Below are 23594 nucleotides of genomic sequence, written 5' to 3' on the forward strand. Positions count from 1 at the left end.
AACTGGGAGTAAAAAAAATACCATGGGAGGATAATATAGGAATACAGTAAACATATGGTAACCAACAACCCTCTCATTATCTCTTACATAGATCTGTGTTGCTGATGCTGGTGTCACTCGCATAGCTCTATATTTTAAGTACAGTTCCCTCAAATATGCTGTAAGCAGCAAATTTTGGCCTAAACATAAGGGAATGGGTCTGTGTGGCGAGTGTGAACTGAATAAAAGAAAATCCTGACCTATGTAGTGCATGATGGGAAAAGCAAACATCTAACCTTGTATAGCTTACCTCATAAAGTTCATCAATAAACTGGTTTCGTGTTTTAGGATTATATAAGACTGAGAGTGCCTCTGAGTCCTTTGCAACACCACCTGCAACACCTGAGTCTTCAACTACAATATCTGCTGTTGTGATATTATCAATCTGAAAATATAAAATGGTATTTATAGGAATATTAAAAATTTCTAACAACAATATAGGTAGGAGATTTGGTGAGCTTCAAACATTAACTGAACCAATATGCTAAAAGAAGATGAAGCCAAGCGGTGAGTTTATCTGATGCAGAACATGACAATGAAGTGAAGGCTACACCTAAACAAAGAGTAAGTCAAGATGACTAAATTCTTTTACACTATTAGCAGTGCCCCCTCAAGGAAGGTTCCTTGATACTGGTGAGGGGCTATTGATCTAGGGAATTGTATATGTGCTCCAGTTCCCTGAATTAAGCCTGAATGCATTTCACATCCCCCCCCCTACAGGGGCTGTATAATCCTACAGGTTTAGTGCTTCCCTCTTGATTATTATAATAATAATAGTACCAGCAGTGCATGAAGACTGGTGCTGGAGCTGAGGGTAAAAAGTTGCATAGAAAGAATGCAATAACTTTTTCATTAGGAAGAGATAAAAATCACAACATCATAGGTAGCAGGTTGGTAGACAGCAACTGCCCAGGGAGGTACTACTGTCCTGCCAAGTGAGTGAGATGGAAACATGTAGAAGTTTCATTGATGGTAGGATTGCTGGTATCTTTTTTTCTGTCTCATAAGCATGTGAGATAACAGGTATATCTTGCTACTTCTACTTACACTTAGGTCACACTACACATGCATGTACATTGTAATAAAGTTGGTAGAATTACCGACAATATGTACAGTAAAAGGACACAAGTGCAACTAATGTGACATTTTATTGTGGCAACGTTTTGCTCTCCAGGAGCTTTATCAAGCACTTGTGTCCTTTTACTTTACATGCATGTACATGTTTATATGTACATACCCATTCAGATTTTTTTCTATTTTCTTAATAGTTCTTTCTTTCTTTATTTCCTCTTATCTCAATGGGGAAGTAGAAAAGAATTCTTCCTCTATAAGAGGTGACTGAAATGCTGGGAGCAAGGGGATAATAACCCCTTCTCCTGTATAAATTACTAAATTTTAAAAGAAAAACATTAGTTTTTCTTTTTAGGTCACACTGCCTTGGTGAAATACGGCCAGTTCATTGAAAAAAAAAATAGATAATTACAGGAAGCATGTCAAAACAAAAATGACTTAACTTGTAACATTCATATTTGCACTTATTCTCATTTCTTGCCATGAAGCACTTCCTATGTTTTTATGTATATATACTTCTTCTTTGAGCAAACTGGCTGTATTCCACCAAAGCAGGGTGGCCCAAAAAGAAAAAAGAAAGTTCCTCTTTTTAACTTTAATAATGTATACAGGAGAAGGGGTTACTAGCCCCGTGTTCCCGGCATCTTAGTCGCCTCTTACGACACGCATGGCTTATGGAGGAAGAATTGTTTCACTTCCCCATGAAGATAAGAAGAAATAAACAAGAACTAGTAGGAAAATAGATGAAAACCCAGAGGTGTGTGCATATATATGCTTGTACATGTATGTGTAGTGTGACCTAAGTGTAAGTAGAAGTAGCAAGACGTACCTGAAATTTTGCATGTTTATGAGACAGAGAAAAGACACCAGCAATCCTACCATCATGTAAAAACAAGTAAAGGCTTCCAATTTACACTCACTTGGCAGGACAGTAGTACATATCTCCCTGGGAGGTTGCTGTTTACCAACCTACTACCGAGATTGCTGAACTTATATTTTTTAAATAATGATGCAAAGGGAGACAGACATTAATCTGTGTACACTAATTCTAAAATAAAAATGAATTATTATTATAATCAAAATGAAGCGCTAAACCACAAGGGCTATACAGCAATCAAAATGAAAAAGGGTTGATTGTATAATTTAAATATTTGTATTCAGTGCATTAAAATTCAGAAAATACACTGCTCATCGCTTTCCATAACAAAGGCAGCTCATCTCAATCTATTTCGTGAACTGCATTATCATAACATTATCTGAATAAGTAACACATTATGTACAGATACTGGATGTACTGTACTTGCATGTAATTCACATTCACAAATATCCATTCTGAGCTCATTAATGCACGGTATTCCAGGATAATCAGGGACAGGATTTTTCCATTTTCTGTCAGAATTCTACTATTTTAGGATGCTAAGGTCATCTCATATAAATCATGCAAAGCCAATAGAAATACAAACAGGGTTAGATATCAGCACTAGAGGGTGACACTTTCTACATCATTCATGCTTGGGAACATCAAAAGTAAATTCCAGAAAAAATGGGAAAATCACATTCACGATAATGCCAAGTACTGCACAAATTTAAATTCTCAAATGTTGTTGTATTGTCTCTCAAAACCTTTGGTCAACTTACATATTAGATAAAGGAAAATGATGAACTTTCCTCAACAAAAGCCAGAATTGACCTATACACAAGTTTGATGTATACTTAAGTCCACACAGTATACCTCCTGAAAGTCCAAATGCAAGTATCTCAATGCCTCTCTCACATGCAGTTAACAACATCCATATCTTAATAAAGTCTTTCTACATAGCCAATCCATCTCAACAATTACTTTTTTACCTTTTAAAATACGTATATATGTATTTTAAATCTTCATAAAATAAAATTTATATTTCTATTAAAAATATTTAAGTGGTTTTCAAAACTTCTACCATGAAATATCCTTTACTTCTTATGCAAAAGCTAGGCAAAATACATTAATTCTATATCACATGGGTAAAAATAATTCAATTTATAAACAAACTTACCTCACCAACATCCCAGTTAACTGTTTGTGTATTCACCTCAGTAAGATTTCCCCAATCAATTTCACCAGAAGCCTCCCCAAAGTCAATGGTTCCTCCATCACCAAAATCAATCTGAAACATTGAACATTCAATAAGACTATACATATACCTTTAAGAGTTTTTACAAAATGATTGTGCATCTAACAACAAAAAAAGGCCAGTAATTAAAAAGGATACCAAATAAACTTATACATCAAGTCCAGTCACTTGTATTTATTTTTGTTCATCAAACTGGCCATATCCCACTGAGGTAGGGTGACCTAAAAAGAAAAATGAAAGTTTCTCTTTTTAGTAATGTATATGGAAGAAGGGGTTACTAGCCCTTCGCTCCTGGCATTTTAGTCACCTCTTACAACACGCATGGCTTATGCAGAAAGAATTCTGTTCCACTTCCCCATGGAGATAAGAGGAAATAAACAAGAACTAGGAAGAAAATAGAAGAAACCCAGAGGGGTGTGTATAACTTCTTTCAACAAACTAGCTGTATCTCACTGAAGCAGGGTGGCCCAAAAAGAAAAAAAGTTTCTCTTTTTAATTTTAGTAATGTATACAGGGTTATTAGCCTTTTCCTCCTGGCATTTTGGTCGCCTCATACGACACGCATGGCTCATGGAGGAAGAATTCTGTTCCACTTCCCCATGAAGATAAGAGGAAATAAACAAGAACAAGAACTAGCAAGAAAATAAAAGAAAACCCAGAGGGGTGTGTATATATAAGCTTGTACATGTATGTGTAGTGTGACCTAAGTGTAAGAAGAAGTAGGAAGACATACCTGAAATCTTGCATGTTTGTGAGACAGAAAAAAGACACCAGCAATCCTACCATCATGTAAAACAAATACAGGCTTTCATTTAACACTCACTTGGCAGGACGGTAGTACCTTCCTGGGTGGTTGCTGTCTACCAACCTACTACCTAGTCCTAGGACATAGTAACATATGTGTAAATTACCTATGATAAAAAAAAAAATCAAAGTGACGATGCCAAATAGTGATTTTAATGTACCTGCACGCCAGCACAGTGTATAAGTTTATTTAGGTACAGGTGCATATAAGTACAATTATCAGTACTATCTCAGTCCTATCTCAGCCACAGACATACCTTACTCACTGAGTGTAATCATTTCTAAGTTTGCACTTAAAGTAACAGCCTTATGACTCCTCTTTTTACCACAACTACCCTTAGATGCCATTGAAACACAAAAAAGTATATATAAAATATGTAACAACTTTAAAACACTTGAAACTTTGGAAAGTTTCCAGATGGAATCGAGAGAGATGTGGAGCTCACAGAGGATGTAAACGAACTGAGAGAAAAAATGACAAGCAGACACCCAGCCGGGAGATCAGGCCATGAGAGTGAATCAGGAGCTGTATAAACGAACTTTTGGGTATAATTTGAAATGGCTGTATTAATGAAATGTCAAAAACTGAGGCCCTACTGTAGGTAACTGCTTAAGAAATTCTACTTAATAATCTAAGTCTAGTTCATAAGTAGTCTTAAAGCATTAGTTTGCCCAAAATGCACTGCATATTAGTGGCTTTCTTTTGTGCTTAACAATATTTTATTACATGTAGACTACATTATCTGTATACTGCATAAAAGAAATAAAAAATTGAATTTAAATCTGAAATTGAATAGTATTTAGTTTGCTCTCTTAACCTTGAATATGCAAATGGAGGAAAGCAGAAAACATGTAACTCTAGGTGTAGTCCCACTCCATTTCTTTATAAACATTATCTCCAGTAGCCTCACACTACAGTTCTGACAATTCAGAGAACATGAAAACATTGTAATAAATGACTACAATGTAGGAAACAGCTAATTTATCCCATATTACAGATCTGTTAACTCCACTGAGATAAATAATATATAAATGAATGAAATTATCATCTGTTCCCTCATATGAGAAAACTGCATGTACTGACAACTGATGCATGTACTGACTACTGATGTATATACTGACTACTGATATATGTATTGACCACTGATGCATGTACTGACTACTGATGTATGTACTGACTACTGATGTATATACTGACTACTGATGTATGTACTGACTACTGATGTATGTACTGACTACTGATGCATGTACTGACTACTGATGCATGTACTGACTACTGATGCATGTACTGACTACTGATGCATGTACTGACTACTGATGCATGTACTGACTACTGATGCATGTACTGACTACTGATGCATGCACTGACTACTGATGCATGTACTGACTACTGATGCATGTACTGACTACTGATGCATGTACTGACTACTGATGCATGTACTGACTACTGATGCATGTACTGACTATTGATGCATGTACTGACTACTGATGCATGTACTGACTACTGATGCATGTACTGACTACTGATGTATGTATTGACTACTGATGCATGTACTGACAACTGATGCATGTACTGACTACTGATGCATGTACTGACTACTGATGTATGTATTGACTACTGATGCATGTACTGACTACTGATGCATGTACTGATTACTGATGCATGTACTGACTACTGATGTATGTATTGACTACTGATGCATGTACTGACTACTGATGTATGTATTGACTACTGATGTATGTATTGACTACTGATGCATGTACTGACTACTGATGTATGTATTGACTACTGATGTATGTATTGACTACTGATGCATGTACTGATACTAATGTATGTAGTGACTACTGATGTATGTACTGACTACTGATGCATGTACTGACTACTTTTGCATGTACTGATTACTGATGCATGTACTGACTACTGATGCATGTACTGACTACTGATGTATGTACTGACTACTGATGTATGTATTGACTACTGATGCATGTACTGATACTAATGTATGTAGTGACTACTGATGTATGTACTGACTACTGATGCATGTACTGACTACTCTTGCATGTACTGATTACTGATGCATGTACTGACTACTGATGCATGTACTGACTACTGATGTATGTATTGACTACTGATGCATGTACTGATACTAATGTATGTAGTGACTACTGATGTATGTACTGACTACTGATGCATGTACTGACTACTGATGTATGTATTGACCACTGATGTACTGACTACTGATGTATGTACTGACTGCTGATGTATGTACTGACTACTGATGTATGTACTGATGTATATACTGACTACTGATGCATGTACTGACTACTGATGTATGTATTGACTACTGATGCATGTACTGACTACTGATGTATGTATTGACTACTGATGCATGTACTGACTACTGATGTATGTATTGACTACTGATGCATGTACTGACTACTGATGTATGTACTGACTACTGATGTATGTATTGACCACTGATGCATGTACTGATACTAATATATGTATTGACTACTGATGCATGTACAGTGGACCCCCAGTTAACAATATTTTTTCATTCCAGAAGTATGTTCAGGTGCCAGTACTGACCGAATTTGTTCCCATAAGGAATATTGTGAAGTAGATTAGTCCATTTCAGAACCCCAAACATACACATACAAACGCACTTACATAAATACACTTACATAATTGGTCGCATTGGGAGGTGATCGTTAAGCGGGGGCCCACTGTACTTACTACTGATGTATGTACTGACTACTGATGCATGTACTTACTACTGATGCATGTAATTACTTATGTAAGTACTTACTATTGATGCATGTAATGACTACTGATGCATGTACTGACTACTAATTCATGTACTGACTACTGATTAATGTACTGACTATAGATGCAAGTATTTACTACTTCCATCTGTGAGGCTTGAAAATATACACTTGTCTTATAACTGGGGTTATGCAAAACTCTGATTATCTGATGGAAATAAACCTCCTCTGGATTTTTGCCTGAGTCATCTTGCAGCTAATAATATCTGGTAAATTGTCTACTATTTTCCCTATAAACTAGAGAATTTTCTTAATTTTTTTTGTCTTTAAATGCCTACATGACCACAGGTACAACAAACTGGTAGAGAAAATAGATGACAAAACTGCTTATTTAGTTTTGCTCTGATATAAAGACTGGCACTATATTTTTTGGTCTGATTCTTGTTTGAACAATTCCAGCACTTACTTGATCACTTTCTGTTTTATCTGTCTCATCATCAAGAGAAAACTCCAGATGTGGTTCCTCTATGCTACAAGGAGCTTCACCATACAACCACTCATAGGTTGTCACATTGCCATGCTCTGGAAAATAACAATAGGTTAGCAGAAATTACAGTACTGTGTCAGAAACACTTATCAATCAATGAACAGGTAAATACCACCTGGACAGAAAATGAAATAGAGAGAAAAAAAAAAAGGGATTTGTATACCATGGTATCAATCAGAAATCATCTTCAGCATGATCTGCTGAAAGGAGTTTATGATTGATTCTAAAATTTAGAGAGCCTTTCTACGTGCTGTATAATTTTCTATCCATGTAGGATTTATCTGTTCAAGTGATGCAGTCCTGATTATCATTATTTTTTTTTAACATACTGGTTGTATCCCAATGAGGTAGGGTGACCCAAAAAGAAGAAACATTTTCACCAACACTCGGTCCACTGTCTTGCCAGAGGCGTGCCAATATGGCAGTTCAAAACTGCAACATATCTCCACCCCTCCTTTAGAGTGAAGGCACCGTACTGTCCGCCTCCTGGACTCAGGTCTGGCTAACTGGTTTCCCTGAATCCCTTCATAAATGTTACCTTGCTCACACTCCAACAGCACATCAAGTCATAAAAACCACTTGCCTCCACTCAATCCTATCTAACACACACACACACACATATATGGAAGACTAGCAAACCTAAGAACAGCATTCTGGCATCTCAATAAGGAGTCATTCCAGACCCTGCACACTGTATACATTAAGCCCATATGGGAGTATGGAGCTCCAGTTTGGAACCCACACCTGGCCAAGCATGTCAGGAACGAGACTAGTTCCGGAGTTAAGGGGCATGTCCTATGGGGAAAGGTTAAGGGAACTCGACCTGGCGACACTGGAGGACAGGAGAGATAGGGGGGGATATGATAACAACATATAAAATATTGAGAGAAATCAACAAGATGGACAGAGACAGGATGTTCCAGAGATGGGACACAGCAACAAGGGGTCACAATTCTAAGTTGAACAATCAGATGAGTCACAGGGATGTCAGGAAGTATCTCTTCAGTCACAGAGTTGTCAGGAAGTAGAATAGTCTGGAAAGTGAGGTAGTGGAGGCAGGTAGCAAACATAGCTTTAAGAAGAGGTAAAAGTTCAAAATCCATGAGCTGTGTTGTCAATGTTTCAACTGAATCTATTATTCTATATATGTAAAATGATAGTAAAAAGATTCTACTGCTTCTGCCATCTTTTCTGTACTCGAATGAAGAAACCTACTGTGTAAGCAAAATGTTCTGGAATAAAGATACTTAGCTGTTGCACATTCATCATGCTTACCAACCTGTCGGTACTGTATACCATTTTAATATTCAGCAAAAAAAAAAATTATATGTCACTGTAACTTCATCGGCATACACAGAATAAGTAATTTAACAATATTAAGAGAGTGGTGAAGCAATGTAAAAAGAGAGCAAATGAGAGAGTGCGTGAGATGTTATCAACAAATTTTGTTGAAAATAAGAATATGTTTTGGAGTGAGATAAATAAGTTGAGAAAGCCTAGGGAACAAATGGATTTGTTAGTTAAAAATAGGAGAGGAGAGTTATTATCCCTTTGACTGTCGAGACCCCAAATCCTGAAGTGTCTCTGTGTTGCGAAATACAGTGTATTCGAAAAAAACAAAATTATTTTTTCTTATGAAATGATGAGAATCTTTTCCAGGTGGTAATGACACCAAAAGTACAAAATCTTATGTAAAACTTATGGAATTATGTACACTACGTGAAGTTAGCGATCTCAGCGATATATACGCATCGGCAATTTCACCCACTTTGAGCCCTATTTTCGGCCAATTCCATTGTTCCAGTCGACCAAACTCATAGCTATTTCTTTAGAACCCCATTTGTTCTATCAACTGAGTACAAGAAACCGCCCATTTACTGATTTCAACTACCCAACAAGTGGTCAGAAATTGGCAATTTGGCCAATTTCACACAAATTAAACAAGATGCCAATTTCAAAATAGGGTCCAGAATAAATAATGCAGGCATTCCTGGCACTAAAATAACATTTTCTCTGTTCATTAGTCATGTTTCCAGGCCCCTCTTATATTACTCTTACTTTCTATTTTGAATTTTTATTCACACAAAAAATAGAAGATTTACTGTTATGCAGACTATTGCATTATTCTAATAGTTGTATAAATAATGTCAACCCATTTGTAACTGCGTATTAGACCAGCCAGTTGGACATGTATTGAACATCAGAAAAAATCGAACATTTCCACTACTCTGAGCTCAATTCCAAGGTCCTCTTCATCGTGAAACCAATCAGAATCATCTCTATATCTGTAATATATCTTCCATTCTATCAACTGAGACCAAGAAAACGAGAATACAACCATAAATACTACACGAAAATACACATCAAAATCGGCATTTTAATCCAAAAACAAGGTCAGTTTTTTATTTTCATTATGCACTGCATGCTGCCAGCTTTCTCCCGCTTGATTTGAAGCCGCTAGAATTTTGGCATATAATACGTCAAAAACACTGGCTCAAATGACGTATATATACGACACCGACAGTCAAAGGGTTAAATGGAGAGTTCGAGTTATCGGGAAGATGGAGGGACTATTTTGAGGAATTGTGAAATGTTGAAGATAGGGAAGCTGTGATTTTGTGTATAGGGCAAGGAGGAATAACATCTTAGGAGCAAATGGAGACAAATGGTTTTTAGGACTTATGCTATTGGAGTGTAAGCAAGGTAACATTTATGAAGGGATTCAGGGAAACTGGTAGGCTGGACTTGATTCCTAGAGATAGGAAGTACAGTGCCCGCAATCTGAAGGAGGGGAGTTAATGTTGCAGTTTTATAACTGTAGTGTAAGCATACCTCTGGCAAGACCACCCTACCTTGGTTGGAAACGGCCGACGTGTTAATAAAAAAAAAATATATATTATGCACTGTGGATCATCGTAACACTGGTGTTCATTAGTCTGGGATACCACAAGCATAGTTTGGCTTCACTAACTACACACAGACAAAACACCTACCCATAACAAATTTGAGTAGTGGCAAACATTCTGGCTGAGTTTCCTTTATAGTGAATGAGAGGAAGTCTGAATACAGCTGGCGTGCAGGAGCAAGGCTCTTGCTGCTCTCAGCAATTACAGCAAATTCCTCAGGAAGTGTTTTCAGCAGATCAACCAGCTCATGCTTTACCTGATAAGATATGAACAGATTAAGTGCAACTCTGAACTTTCTTTTTATCCCCTTGCCTAAAACATATCTGCTCATTTCTGCTGTTTAAAGAATTGCAATATGAATAACAAAAAGACACAATACTGTGACTGGAACAATACACAAATAACCCACATATAGGAGAGAGGAGCTTATGATGATGTTTCGGTCTGACTTGGACCATTTACAAAGTCACACTCATTTCAATCCAAGTTGGACCAAAACAGCCCTGTAATCGCCTCTCTCCTATGTGCAGGTCATATGTACATTGCAATATGAAAATTCCTATCCAAACAGTACAGATTATATCTTGTGCTACTTGCATAAATATTTATTTTCCTTGCCAATTAACTTAAATTCCTCTCACTTTATAGAAATGAATTTCCATTCCTCCATATTAGGGAGCTATAAAAATAGATTAGATAAACATGTGAGTTAGAAGGGCTGGGTATGATTAAGACCTGAGGTATTAAAGCCAATTTCTTGGGGAGTTTTGGGAATAGGTTGGAAAAATGTGAGGATGGAAGTGGTTAGTTCTGAGAAGAACGTGCCTAGTATGGGCCAATAGGTCTGCTGCAGTGTTCATCTATTCTTATGATCTTATATAAAAAATAAGCCACATTTAATACTTTAAAGCAACTTTTAATTCATCTAGCAAGTTATATCCACACTTTAGCCATTTTATTTGGATTGAGTGTTTATACATGACTTTTGGAAACTACTCAGATAATGGATTCATTTACCCATCACATGGCACAATTGTTCTACTGTATCATAGTCACTGCCACAGACACATTATGAATCTTCACTAACTGGTTAACAGACAGTGCAGATGCATCCATCTTGCCCAAAAGGTATCTCTCACCACCACACCAACCTGATCTACCATTAAAGCTGTTTACTCCAGTTCACAGAATATATAGTGGGGTTAACCATGAGTAAAATGAAAGAACTATTCTATGCTCTCTATACTGTGTATAGGACAAAAGATACAAAAATACAGAATAAAATCAAATTACAAAATGGGGCAAACTTCAATAGTTAAAAAACTTTGTTTAGGCTTGCAAATTCCGGACACACATACACACACACAAAAAATTGATGGTTTAAGACTAACTATATATTTAACCCTTTCAGAGTCAGAACCTCTGATTTAAAACTTGCTCTCAGGGTAGGAGAATTTAAAAAAAAAAAACTTACAAAATGATAGTTCTTTTCCGAAGGTAATGAAACCAAAAGTACAAAATTTGATAGAAAACTTACAGAAGTATGCTCTCGCAAAGTTAGCAGTCTTGGCGATATTTACGCAAAGGCGATTTTGCCTATTTTGAGCCCTATTTTTGGCCAATTCAGTGTTCCAGTTGACCAAACTCATAGCTATTTCACTAGTATTCTTTCTATTCTACTGATTGAATACAAGAAACTGCCCATTTATCTAATTCAACTAGCCAATAAAGTGATCAGAAATAGGTAATCTGGCCAATTTCACATAAAATTCAAAAACTGCCAATTTCAAGATAGAGTCCAAAATAAACAATGTAGACATTCCTGACACTAAAAAACATTTCCTCCGTTCATCAGTCACATTCTCAGACTTATATTACGCTTGCTTTCCATTCTGAATTTTTATTCACAAAAACTAAAAGATTTACTATTATGCAGACTACTTCATTATTGTAAAAGTTGTATAAATAATGTCAGCGCATTTGTGGACATAAACTGGATGAATGACGCAATTTGTGTACTCTGGAATAATTAGCAAAATTCAAACATTTCTGCTACTCTGAGGTCAATTTGAAGTTACTTTCAGTCCTGAAATCAATTAAAATCTATTTCTGTAGTTGTCTTCCGTTCTATCATATGATACCAAGAAACCAAGAATACAACAATAAAAAAATACAAAAATACATGGCAAATTCTCAGTTTTTCCCCATTATGCACTACTTGCTGCAGGAACATTTTTTTATATGGTGCACACTTACTGCATAGACCCATGCTCTCATATCTTGGACTAAATTTACCACTCAGCTTATCTGCGTGAGCTGAGCTCATGGCACAGAACTACAGGACTGACCCTCAAAGGGTTAAGAAACAAAAAACTGAAAAAAAAAAACATGGCCTATATTCTAACCTTATCACCAGCAATACCAATCTGCTTGCACATCTGCAGGTATTTTTTCTTTGAATCAGCAATGCCCCGAATGCAATCTTCTACCTTGCGATCACAATCCTGAAAGATATAATGTGTACATGTTTGTGAAAACTTTGATTAGTGAAGATTAACATAATCTTATTACAGGTAACATAGGTCACTAAAATATCACATATTAATAACAATTCTTTCAAGAGATTCTGAAGAAAAGCTGCAATGGTTGGTGGAGACATTCAGAAGAGTAAGTAAAAGGAAACAAAGTGTACTAAGAAAAGAGCAAGGTGATGAAAGTAACAAAACTATAGACTGAAAAACTGGGAGAAAATATGGAGGAAATGAATGTATTTAGATTATCAGGAGTGGACATCGCAGAAAATAGGTCTATGAAAGAATAGATAAATCATATAGACAAAGAGAAAATATGGCAGCTGGAGTGTTGCAACATCTGCAGGAGAAAAAGATGTTGATATTTGGAGGGAAAATTGGAAATGTGCAAGAGTACAGGGTACCAACACTTGTACACACGTGTATGGCAGAAGGGGTAAGAAGATGGGGTATGTAATGGAAAGCAGTGGTGAGTGTAACAGTATTAGGAAGTGCCCCACCCAGGGAACACATCCAGTATGCAGGAGCAAATAGTGGCAATTACTATTAACTTGCCATACATACATAAAAACAAAACAAAATACAGATACATCTAGTAGAAAATTAACTGAGAAAAATAATTAAGCCTCAAGAAAATCATAAAGTCAATGACCAATTTTAATATCTACCTAATATAGTACTGTACACACAATTTACAAATATGCTGCAATAAACAGTAAAAATAACCTATCTAAAAGTACAATTTAACCAGTGGATTTTGCCTATAATTTTAAAAGTCTGTTTTAACAAGGTCTGATGTATCAAGGGTTTACTGTATTGGTGGTGCAGCCCCTGCACCTCTGCAATCTTTTCTCTCCCTCTTCCCAACATGTTTTCTGGCTTACTCTACTTTTTCTTGCTCAGTTGTGACTTAACAATGGTCCAGGATAGGAATATTTTTTGTGAAGAGCACAAGTCAAAACATCCCATAAGGGAGAACAGAAGTCCAGAAACATCACAAAAAGAGAACATAAGTCAGGACACATCACAGAGAGACCAAAAGTCAGGACACATCACAGAGAGTACAGAAGATACATCATAGAGAGAACAGAAGTCAGGACACATAACAGAGAGAACAAAGACACATCACAGGGAGAATAGAAGTCACATCACAGTGAGAATGAAAAGTTAACAAATCAAAGAGAACAGAAAACAAGACACATCACAAAGAGAATATAGACTGAAGATCAAGATACTGGACACAAGAACATACTGACACACCTGCTGTATTTGTATTCCTTTAGAAATCTGCCGCTTGATACTTGGAACTTCATAGTTGACATTTCTCACCAGTAGCTGAGCTGCCTCTGCCAGGTACACACTATCTTTCTCATATAATCGAATCACTTCCTGCCAGTCCTGCAAAGACAATAATTTCATTTTTTACCATGTACTAATTAGTGCTGTATTGTATAGTGTTTATCATACAAAGGAGATTAGACTTACAACCATCCCATATTACACAATCTCTCATTTAAAAGTGGAGCACTAAGGAACTAATTAAATTTTGCAACCTCTAGACTCTGCAATGCGAACGTGTGTGTGAAACTTCGCATAACTACCCTTTGTAATATTGTTTTTTTATATAAACTTGTTTTTGAGTTGAAGAATTAATAACCCATTTTATTTATAAGTGAGAAACCTCCAGTAAGGCATAAGATGGAAACTGTTTTCACTTGTCTGTGCAGATATCAGGTGCCTTCTTAGTCCTCAAGCATATAAACATATTTTTCAATTACAATTAAGGAATGTTTCTCCACTTCTGTATATAAACACATGTAGCTGTGTGTAGCCAGAATTTACAACTATTTTCATTAACCACATCATCCTTCACACACCTTACCTTCACAAGTTAAGAACCACATCATCCTTCACACACCTTACCTTCAAAAGTTAACCCTTAAACTGTCCAAACGTAGATCTACGTTTGCTCGCATAGCGCTCCAAACGTAGATCTACATTTTTTTTTACATTGTTTCTTAGGAGAAAATTAAGGTCGGAGCGCTGTGTGTGCAAATGTAGATCTACGTTTGGACAGTTTAAGGGTTAAGAACCACATTATCCTTCACACATCTTACCTTCACAAGTTTAGAACCACATCATCATTCACACATCTTACCATGACAAGAACCACATCATCCTACATACATCTTACCTTCATACGTTGAGAACCATACCATCCTAAGATATTCTTGGTATCTTTTTCTGTTTCTCTTAAAATCTCAACTATCTTCAAGCAGTGGAAATAATTGATATCTGTGAAAGAGGAAAAATTGCCAATTAGCCAATTTAAAACATTCTTGTGAACCACCACTCTGAGACTAGGGTATGGGGAGATGGGGGGAGGACATGGGACAGCATGCTCAAGCAAACACAACTGAGAAGACACAGTGACAACAGTGTTGTTGGTATTAATAATTTAAATTTGGAACAATTACGGTTTTATTTCTGCACATTATATCCCTATCCACCCTATCATATGCATTTTCTAAATCCATAATTGCAATGAAAACTTCCCTACCTTTATCTAAATATTGTTCACTTGTATACTTCAATGTAAAAATTTGGTTTACACATTATATTTGTATCGCAATTTAAGCAACAAATATCATTCACTATGCTAAACTTGCTATGTTGTCACTACCTCTATTCCATCACTCCATAAAATTGAAGATCACTGAAAAAAATCTAAATAATATGTAATTCTTTTGTAATCGACCATTTGTTATTTGCAACTTTTCTTATTGTGTTTATGATTGTAGTTAACTGCACAATAAGTTTTACGCAATATGCTATGTTTAGTTTTTAAAAAGGTAGAATATGTAAGCCTTATGATTAGTTGCCCAAATTGCACTGCATAATTAGTGGCTTTCTTTTGTGTCTTGTATGGCTTCAAGAAATAAAATTATCATTATTATTATAATATGTTCAAATGCAGAATAAACATTGTCAAGTTTTTTAATTATTGCAGTGTTTGAACTTTTATTAAATTGCTTATCATGTGTATAATTAAATTAATTAGATGTAACACAAAATAATTTTAATCAAGAAATCTAATGTCCTTAATAATGGTAATAATATGTAAAATACTTCGCAAGCAAAGCAACTAACATGTTCCAGAGAGAAGACGTGTTATCTCTGGATGCTCGGGCATGTCCTGGATTGCATTGTTGATTTTCTCACGGATCATGCGTACATCCTCTGGCCACTCACGTTTCACATGCCGACGGGAAATTAACCATTCTACTAATTTGCCAACATGAATATCGATAGGCAAGTTTTGTTCCTGAAATTAAATAAATCATATAGTAAAAGGAGTTATGATTCTAATTATGCCACGTTGGAGGTGCTATGGGAAAGTGTGGAAGCATTTAACCCACTCCCAAAAATTCCATCAAGGTCCCCCAAATAAAAATAATAATAATGCTGCTTCAAAATAAGTCTCCTTGCCCCCTTTCCAACTAGATTGTCACCCATAAGCCTCCTAAGAATAGAAATTCTGGCACTGCCCTGCATCATTTCCTTACAGTAGCTGTAGATAATACTTATTGTTACCAAACCTGAGACTCTACTAGCTCTTCTACAGTGGAACCTCAAATTTCGAATTTAATTCGTTCCAGGAGCTAGTTCTAAATTCGAAAAGTTTGAAAGGTGAAGCAATATATCCCATAAGAAATAATGGGAATACAATTAATCTGTTCCAGAAACCCAAAAATATTCACCAAAAAATACATTTTATAGATAGTATTACATTATAGTTTTACATACACACAACAAATATAGTTTACAATTATTAATAAATTTAAATAAACATAAAATAACATTTTTACTTACCTTTATTGAAGATTGGTGATGGCATCTGGAAGATAGGGAGGAGGAGCGAGGGAGTTGGGGTTAGTGTTTGGAAGGGGAATCCCCCTCCATAAGGACTTTAGGTATCAAAGCCCTCTCTGGGATTACTTCCCTTCTCTGTCTTTTAATGCTACTAGGACCAGCTTGAGAGTCACTGGACCCCTGTCTCACAAAATAACTGTCCACAGTCCTCTGTTTCTGGTGCCTCTTTAAGATTTCCCTAAAATGATACAAAGTTCTGTCACTGAACTTGTTGCAAAGATGGCTTGTTTCAGCTTGCTCAGGGTGGTACTTCTCCACAAACATTTGGACATCATTCCAGTTGGCATAAATCTCCTTAATCTTTGAAGAAGGCACCTCATCCACTCCCTCTTCCTCCTCCTCTGAAGCAAGTTCCTGAGCTGTGGTCTGATACTGTTCCAGATGAAGCTCTTCCAGCTCTTCAGTGGTTAGCTCTTCCCTGTGGTCCTCCTCCAACTCTTCCACATCCTCGTCACTCACTTCACATCTATGGTGTTTCTCACTTTCTTTATCACAGGGGTACCACTAGCAAGTTTCCTTGAGCCCATGGTAGTTTATTTCACAGTCCCACAAGCACTAAACACAATGAATTAATTGTAAAATGTTTGAAAGGTTAGTGTTCACTCAAGCATCAACAAAGCCAGACTGGCTCATGGCACCTGTGCAGGGATGTGGACTGAGCTGGCTGGCGGACAGGTCCGGTACCCGGCGGTTCAAAAAAAGGGGTGAGTTTCATAATGGGGACAAAGTTGGTTCGAAAAAAGTGGTCGATTTTAGAAGAGTTCCATAAGCGATACGTTCGAAATTTGAGGTTCCACTCTATTTAGTGTAATTCTTTATAGTACGTATAGCGTAATTGTTTACAAATGTAATGGAAATAGTAGATCCAAAACTGAACAGCATGCACCATTTAATTATGGATCTACTTTCTCAATCACACTGACAAAAAAAATAAAAAATTGCATTATATAGAGGAGCTATAAAAGACAGCTGACTGTATATCAATATTCCTGCTTTTCTTTCATTATGCAATTCAAGCCACAATGGCATCCACCCTCTCAAGCAAACTCTGGTTTTATACTTCACCTCAAGACATTAGGTAAAACGGCAAACTAAAATGTGAACTTTATGATTTTACTTTCACAGTCCCTCAGTATTCTTGGTGGATACCTGTAATATACCTGCTTTCTATTTGAAAATCAAAATAATGTTTTATAATTGACATTAGCCTAACTTTAGCTAATTAGCATAAATAGAGCATACAAAACAAAAATATACTGACATTTGGAGGAGAGACTGCAAAATTGCCCAACATGTGGTCTCATAACTATTAATTTCATATATAAAACATAGAACACTTTATCAATGGTTGAGTGGAAACAATTAAGGATAAAGCTCTAAAGACAGGTAATCAAGAAAAATGTTTCTGCTGCAAGAAAAGTCTGCCTCTTGCTGAATGGTGTTTTTCTCCATGAATATTATCAGGTTTAACAAAAAACAAAAATGTATTATAAATTAAAAAATACATATCGTTTACAAACCAACATGAAAATTTAACATAATGCATGTGTTATACATTAATCATAAATCCTCTAAGATGAATAAAAAATAATTAATTAACCTATTAGTGTATCTATGTTTCTTTGACTTGTATATAAATGTAGGACACACTAAAATATAATTACATAATAATGTACTGTATACTGTGTCTCTGTGGAGACAAAGAACGTTATCCAAGGAGGCAAAAAGGGACATGTATGAGAGTGCAATGGTACCAACACTCTTATATGGGTATAAAGCATGGGTTGTGAAAGTTGCAGCAAGGAGGAGGCTGGAGACAGTGGAGATGTCATGTCTGAGGACAGTGTGTGGTGTGAATATTATGCAGAGGATCCATTGCTTGGAAATTAGGAGGAGGTGCAGGGTTTCTAAAAGTACCATCCAGAAAGCTGAGGAGGGGTTATTGAGATGGTTTGGATATTTAGAGAGGATGGAGCAAAATAGGATGATTTGGAAGGTGTATAAATCCAAAGTGGAAAAAGGTGGGGGTAGTGGTCATCCTAAGAAAGGTTGGCAGGAGGGGGTAAATGAGGTTTTGTACGTGAGGGGCTTGGACATCCAGCAGGTGTGTGTCAGTGTGTTAGATAGGAGTGGAGGACAGTGGTTTTTATGACTTGACAAGTTGTTGGCATGTGAGCAAGGTAACAGTTATGAAGGAATTAATGGCAACCAGTTAGCTGGACTTAAGTCCTGGAGGTGAGAAGTGCAGTGCCTGCACTCTGAAGGAGGGGTGGAGATACATATTTGCCTCTGGCAAGACAGTGATAGTATCAGTGATGGCGAAAGCATTTCGTCCTTTTGTCACCCTGCCTCAGTGAGAGATGGCCAGTGTTAAAAAAAAAAAGTATTGTACAATACAAATTTTAGTGAAAATTGATAATTAAGTACATAAAAGATATTACATTAAGATTTAATGTTAAAATGAGAAACAGAAAGCAAATAAGGAGGTAATGATGCAATAGTGGTTGGAGATATGATTCATTTTAAAAAGTAACTATAATTTGTAACTCAGAAGTAAATGAAAAGGCAATCTGATACAAAACATAAAGTGTATATTTACACCATAAAAAAGTGGCTTTCATGAAGTTTGTCTATTAACCCTTTCAGTGTTGGTCCCATTGTACTACAGCTTTGAAGCCAGGGTTAGTCCCTGGCTTCAAATTGTACAAATTAGAGGCACATGCAGAAAACCCTTGATGTACCAAAGTAGGGGAGTGGGTGGCTGGTAATGGTCACCATGGTTGACAAAGATGAGATTATCTTGCCATGATAGTAACGATAACAAGACAATTCTATAATCAACACACTTTGTTCACTATTGATGAATCAATGGACCCAGCAGATTTTGCTCTGTATACCTTAATCTTTGATATACCTTTGAAGAGTTTCGAGAGTTTCACTACTCTCGGAGCCTGGCCATGGGCCAGGCTCGTCTGGTGCTTGCCTGGTTAACCAGGCTGTTGCTGCTGGAGGCCCGCTGTCCCAAATATCCATCACAGCCTGGTTGATCTGGCACCTGATGAAGATACTTGTCCAGTTGCCTCTTGAAGGCTTCTACACTTGTTCCAGCCGTGTTTCTGTATTTTTGAAGTCTGTTAAATCAAGGGTATAGGCGGGCCCTGCTTATACAGCAGGTCAGGTTCCAGGCTACACCGAAAATTGCTGTATAAAAGCCTAATAACATGTTTACACTATGTGAGTAATAGAGCTTGGCCTAAAAAAATGCATATGCAGTGGACCCTCGGCTGTAATCCATTCCAGAAGCTCAGCCTAAAGCCGAAATGGCCGAAAACCGAAATAATATTTCCCATAAGAACTAATGTAAATAAAATTAATCCGTTCCAGACGAAAATATTCACCAAAACATAATTTTTTTTTAACAAATCAGTATCTCATACCTTTATTGAAGACTAATGCTGGCTTCTGGAATGCCTGCTACACTTCCTGCATGCCTGCTACACTCCCTGCATGCCTGCTACACTCCCTGCATGCCTGCTACACACTGTATGCCTGTTACACTACCTGCATGCCTGCTACACTCCCTGCATGCCTGTTACACTCCCTGCATGCCTGCTACACTCCCTGTATACCTGCTACACTCCCTGTATACCTGCTACACTCCCTGCATGCCTGTTACACTCCCTGCATGCCTGCTACACTCCCTGCATACCTGCTACACTCCCTGCATGCCTGATACACTTCCTGCATGCCTGCTACACTCCCTGCCTGCCTGCTACACTTCCTGCCTGCCTGCTACACTTCTTGCCTGCCTGCTACACTCCCTGCATGCCTGCTACACTCCCTGCATGCCTGCTACACTCCCTGCATGCTTGCTATACTCCCTGCATGCTTGCTATACTCCCTGCATGCTTGCTACACTCCCTGCCTGCCTGCTACACTTCCTGCCTGCCTGCTACACTTCTTGCCTGCCTGCTACACTCCCTGCATGCCTGCTACACTCCCTGCATGCCTGCTACACTCCCTGCATGCTTGCTATACTCCCTGCATGCTTGCTATACTCCCTGCATGCCTGCTACACTTTCTGCATGCCTGCTACACTCCCTGCATGCTTGCTATACTCCCTGCATGCCTGCTACACTTCCTGCATGCCTGCTACACTTCACGCTTAAATTCAATGGCGTTTCTCACTTTCTTTACCAGAGGAACTTTACTAGGAACTTTCTTTGGAGCCATGGTTACTTATTGCACAGTTTCACTGCAAAAACCCACAAAAAACAATGGAAAACAAGTGAAATGTTTGGATGTATGAGCAGAAGCTTCCTCACGCACCGAAAGACACAGCCAAGCTGGCGTACAAGCAGCCCCAGCTGGCGGATGGACATGTCCAAAACAGCCAACCACCAAAATAGCGGCCGATCACCAGGAGCCGAAAAACTGGCCGATCACCAAGTTGGCTGATAACAGGAACGGCTGATAACCGAGGGTCCACTGTACAGTACACACATTACTTAGCTTAAAATATTTTCATCCTTAGCTTATAGTGAGTGGTGAATATTTTTATTGTAGGAAGTCTGAATAAGTGAAGAATGGGTATAACTGCAGAACTGCTGCATTGGCAAAACACTCTTAAAGCAAAGTACTGTAAAGCAGGTTAAATCTATGCAATGTACTTTTTATATGCCCATAACACGTTTAACCTAAAGACAAACTGTAAAAAAAAAATTGTATGAAAAGTATCCAAAACCTAAATGTCTATTTTACTGAGGAAAATATTTATTGTGTCAATTTATGATTATGATAATTCCCTATCTCTTATTTCATCTTTTTAGTCATGACAATTCAAGTAGGGTGAGAAGGTAAGGTTTTTACATGTGTAACAAATTCACATAACACAATTTAAATTATAATTTGGCAAATTTTGGAAATCTTAATTTTTTAATATCAAAATAGTTCTTAATAATAATTATACTAATGCCAATAACAATAATTTTTATTTCTACAAGTACATGATGCAACTTATACAGACCTAGCTGACATTAATGACATAATATATAGAAAGCCCGTGGTTAAGCAGAGCATTTCAAACCATACCCCGGCTGGGATTGAACCCGCGGTCAGAGAGTCTCAAAACTCCAGCCTGCCGCTTTAGCCAGAGCATTTCAGGCAACTTAGGTTAATTTTGTCCCCAGGATGCAACCCACACCACTCGACTAACACCTAGGAACCTATTTACAGCTAGGTTAACAGGGACAGCTAGCGCCTTAAGATAAGATAAGATTTCGTTCGGATTTTTAACCCCAGAGGGTTAGCCACCCAGGATAACCTAAGAAAGTCAGTGCGTCATCGAGGACTGTCTAACTTATTTCCATTGGGGTCCTTAATCTTGTCCCCCAGGATGCGACCCACACCAGTCGACTAACACCCAGGTTCCTATTTGCTGCTAGGTGAACAGGACAACAGGTGTAAGGAAACGTGTCGAAATATTTCCACCCGCCGGGAATCGAACCCGGGCCCTCCGTGTGTGAAGCGGGATCTTTAGCCACCAGGCCACCTTAATTATAATAATCATAACAAAGTGCTAAACCGACAAGGGTCAAACATCACAGGTGACTTAAGGAAAACCCGCCCAATGCTCCCACCCGTACTGGGGATCGAACCACGGACACTTAATGTGTGAACTGAGTTCCCTAGCAACCGAGCTACGAGGAACTTTAACACGTCTACCATCAATAACCTTCCTGCTGCAATGACAGAGGAATACAAACCAACAATATCTATGTTAATCAAGTATTGTGTGTTACATCCTGGGAAAGACATCCAATAATGGAAATAATCAAGAACCAGGATTTCTTTGGATTTTTTCTGGAGTAACTCAAGACGCTATCCCAGGATATTTAGTGGAATCGATTCGGTCACTTCTCTAACCTTATACAATACCCATTGATAACTAGCATAACAAAGAAATTATTACTGATTATAATAATATAAACTTTCACTAACATTCATATTACGAGTTGAAAAGCTTCACTATAGTTAGCAACAGCTGGTGATGGGCCGAATGTCACCAAGTCAGTATCATATAACAAAACAGGTGGTTAGGCAAGTTTATTCAGGTATACACAAATACAGTTACATAGATTATCATACATAGCAGCATATGTGTAGAGAACCTGGGATAATCCAAAAAAAGTCAGACAGAGTGACTTATTTCCATTGGGGTCCTTTTACCTTATTATAATATAAAAGTTATCTATTTAGTCAAATTCTTAAAATAATCATCAGCGGAAATTAAGTTACCACTCCAAAATTTGATATATCTAAATAATATATTATCTTTTCTTGTAATATTCTAAAGTTTTATATATGTTAATAGTTTTTAGAACTGGAGTGATTGGACCACTTCTGAATGTTTATGATACTGACATGGACTGTGACTGACGTGTAGCTGCTCACTCCCTCACCCTCCCTCTTAATATCAGGAAACTTTCTACATCATGATTATAATGCAGTAATCCTCTTTTAACTACTATTTTTTTTGTATCACATACGATGTTGTATTCACGAAAAAATAATGTATTTACTATGATAAATATTGTGTGTTATTTCAATTTTGTAATTTTCATCCGTCTTGTGGAAGTTCCTCGATGCTTGTGAGGGCTCTTAATCCAAGAAATTAGAGGTGTCCTCTCCTTCCTTGGATAGAACCTGATTTCCTAACATTTCCCAGATACTGTGTCACCCATACAGTTTTAGCGCTTTTCTTTATACACAATAAATGTAATAATAATAAAGCAGTTTCTCGTGCTGCATTATTTTATTATGTAAGCCATTGAAAATTATTAATAAAATAATCACTAGAATATCAACAACAGGCATATACTTA

The 23594-nt window shown here is 37.2% G+C and overlaps 1 protein-coding gene across 1 annotated transcript in view; it reads right to left on the bottom strand.

Annotated features, from left to right (window-relative positions):
• Positions 1–22851, bottom strand: part of LOC128699123 (CDK5 regulatory subunit-associated protein 3) — a 39062-nt gene extending 16211 nt beyond the window's left edge. Inside the window, exons 1-9 of the mRNA XM_053791648.2 lie at positions 22712–22851; positions 15929–16103; positions 14973–15073; positions 14039–14176; positions 12653–12751; positions 10335–10503; positions 7261–7376; positions 3147–3257; positions 290–424 (exon numbers count right to left, since the gene is read on the bottom strand). Of these exons, the coding sequence (XP_053647623.1) occupies positions 290–424; positions 3147–3257; positions 7261–7376; positions 10335–10503; positions 12653–12751; positions 14039–14176; positions 14973–15073; positions 15929–16103; positions 22712–22717 (1050 nt within the window). The 5' untranslated portion in view covers positions 22718–22851. The remainder of the gene's footprint in view (positions 1–289; positions 425–3146; positions 3258–7260; positions 7377–10334; positions 10504–12652; positions 12752–14038; positions 14177–14972; positions 15074–15928; positions 16104–22711) is intronic.
• Positions 22852–23594: the final 743 nt, after the last annotated feature.

This window comes from Cherax quadricarinatus, chromosome 54 (assembly GCF_038502225.1).
Source record: "Cherax quadricarinatus isolate ZL_2023a chromosome 54, ASM3850222v1, whole genome shotgun sequence".
NCBI lineage: Eukaryota > Metazoa > Arthropoda > Malacostraca > Decapoda > Parastacidae > Cherax > Cherax quadricarinatus.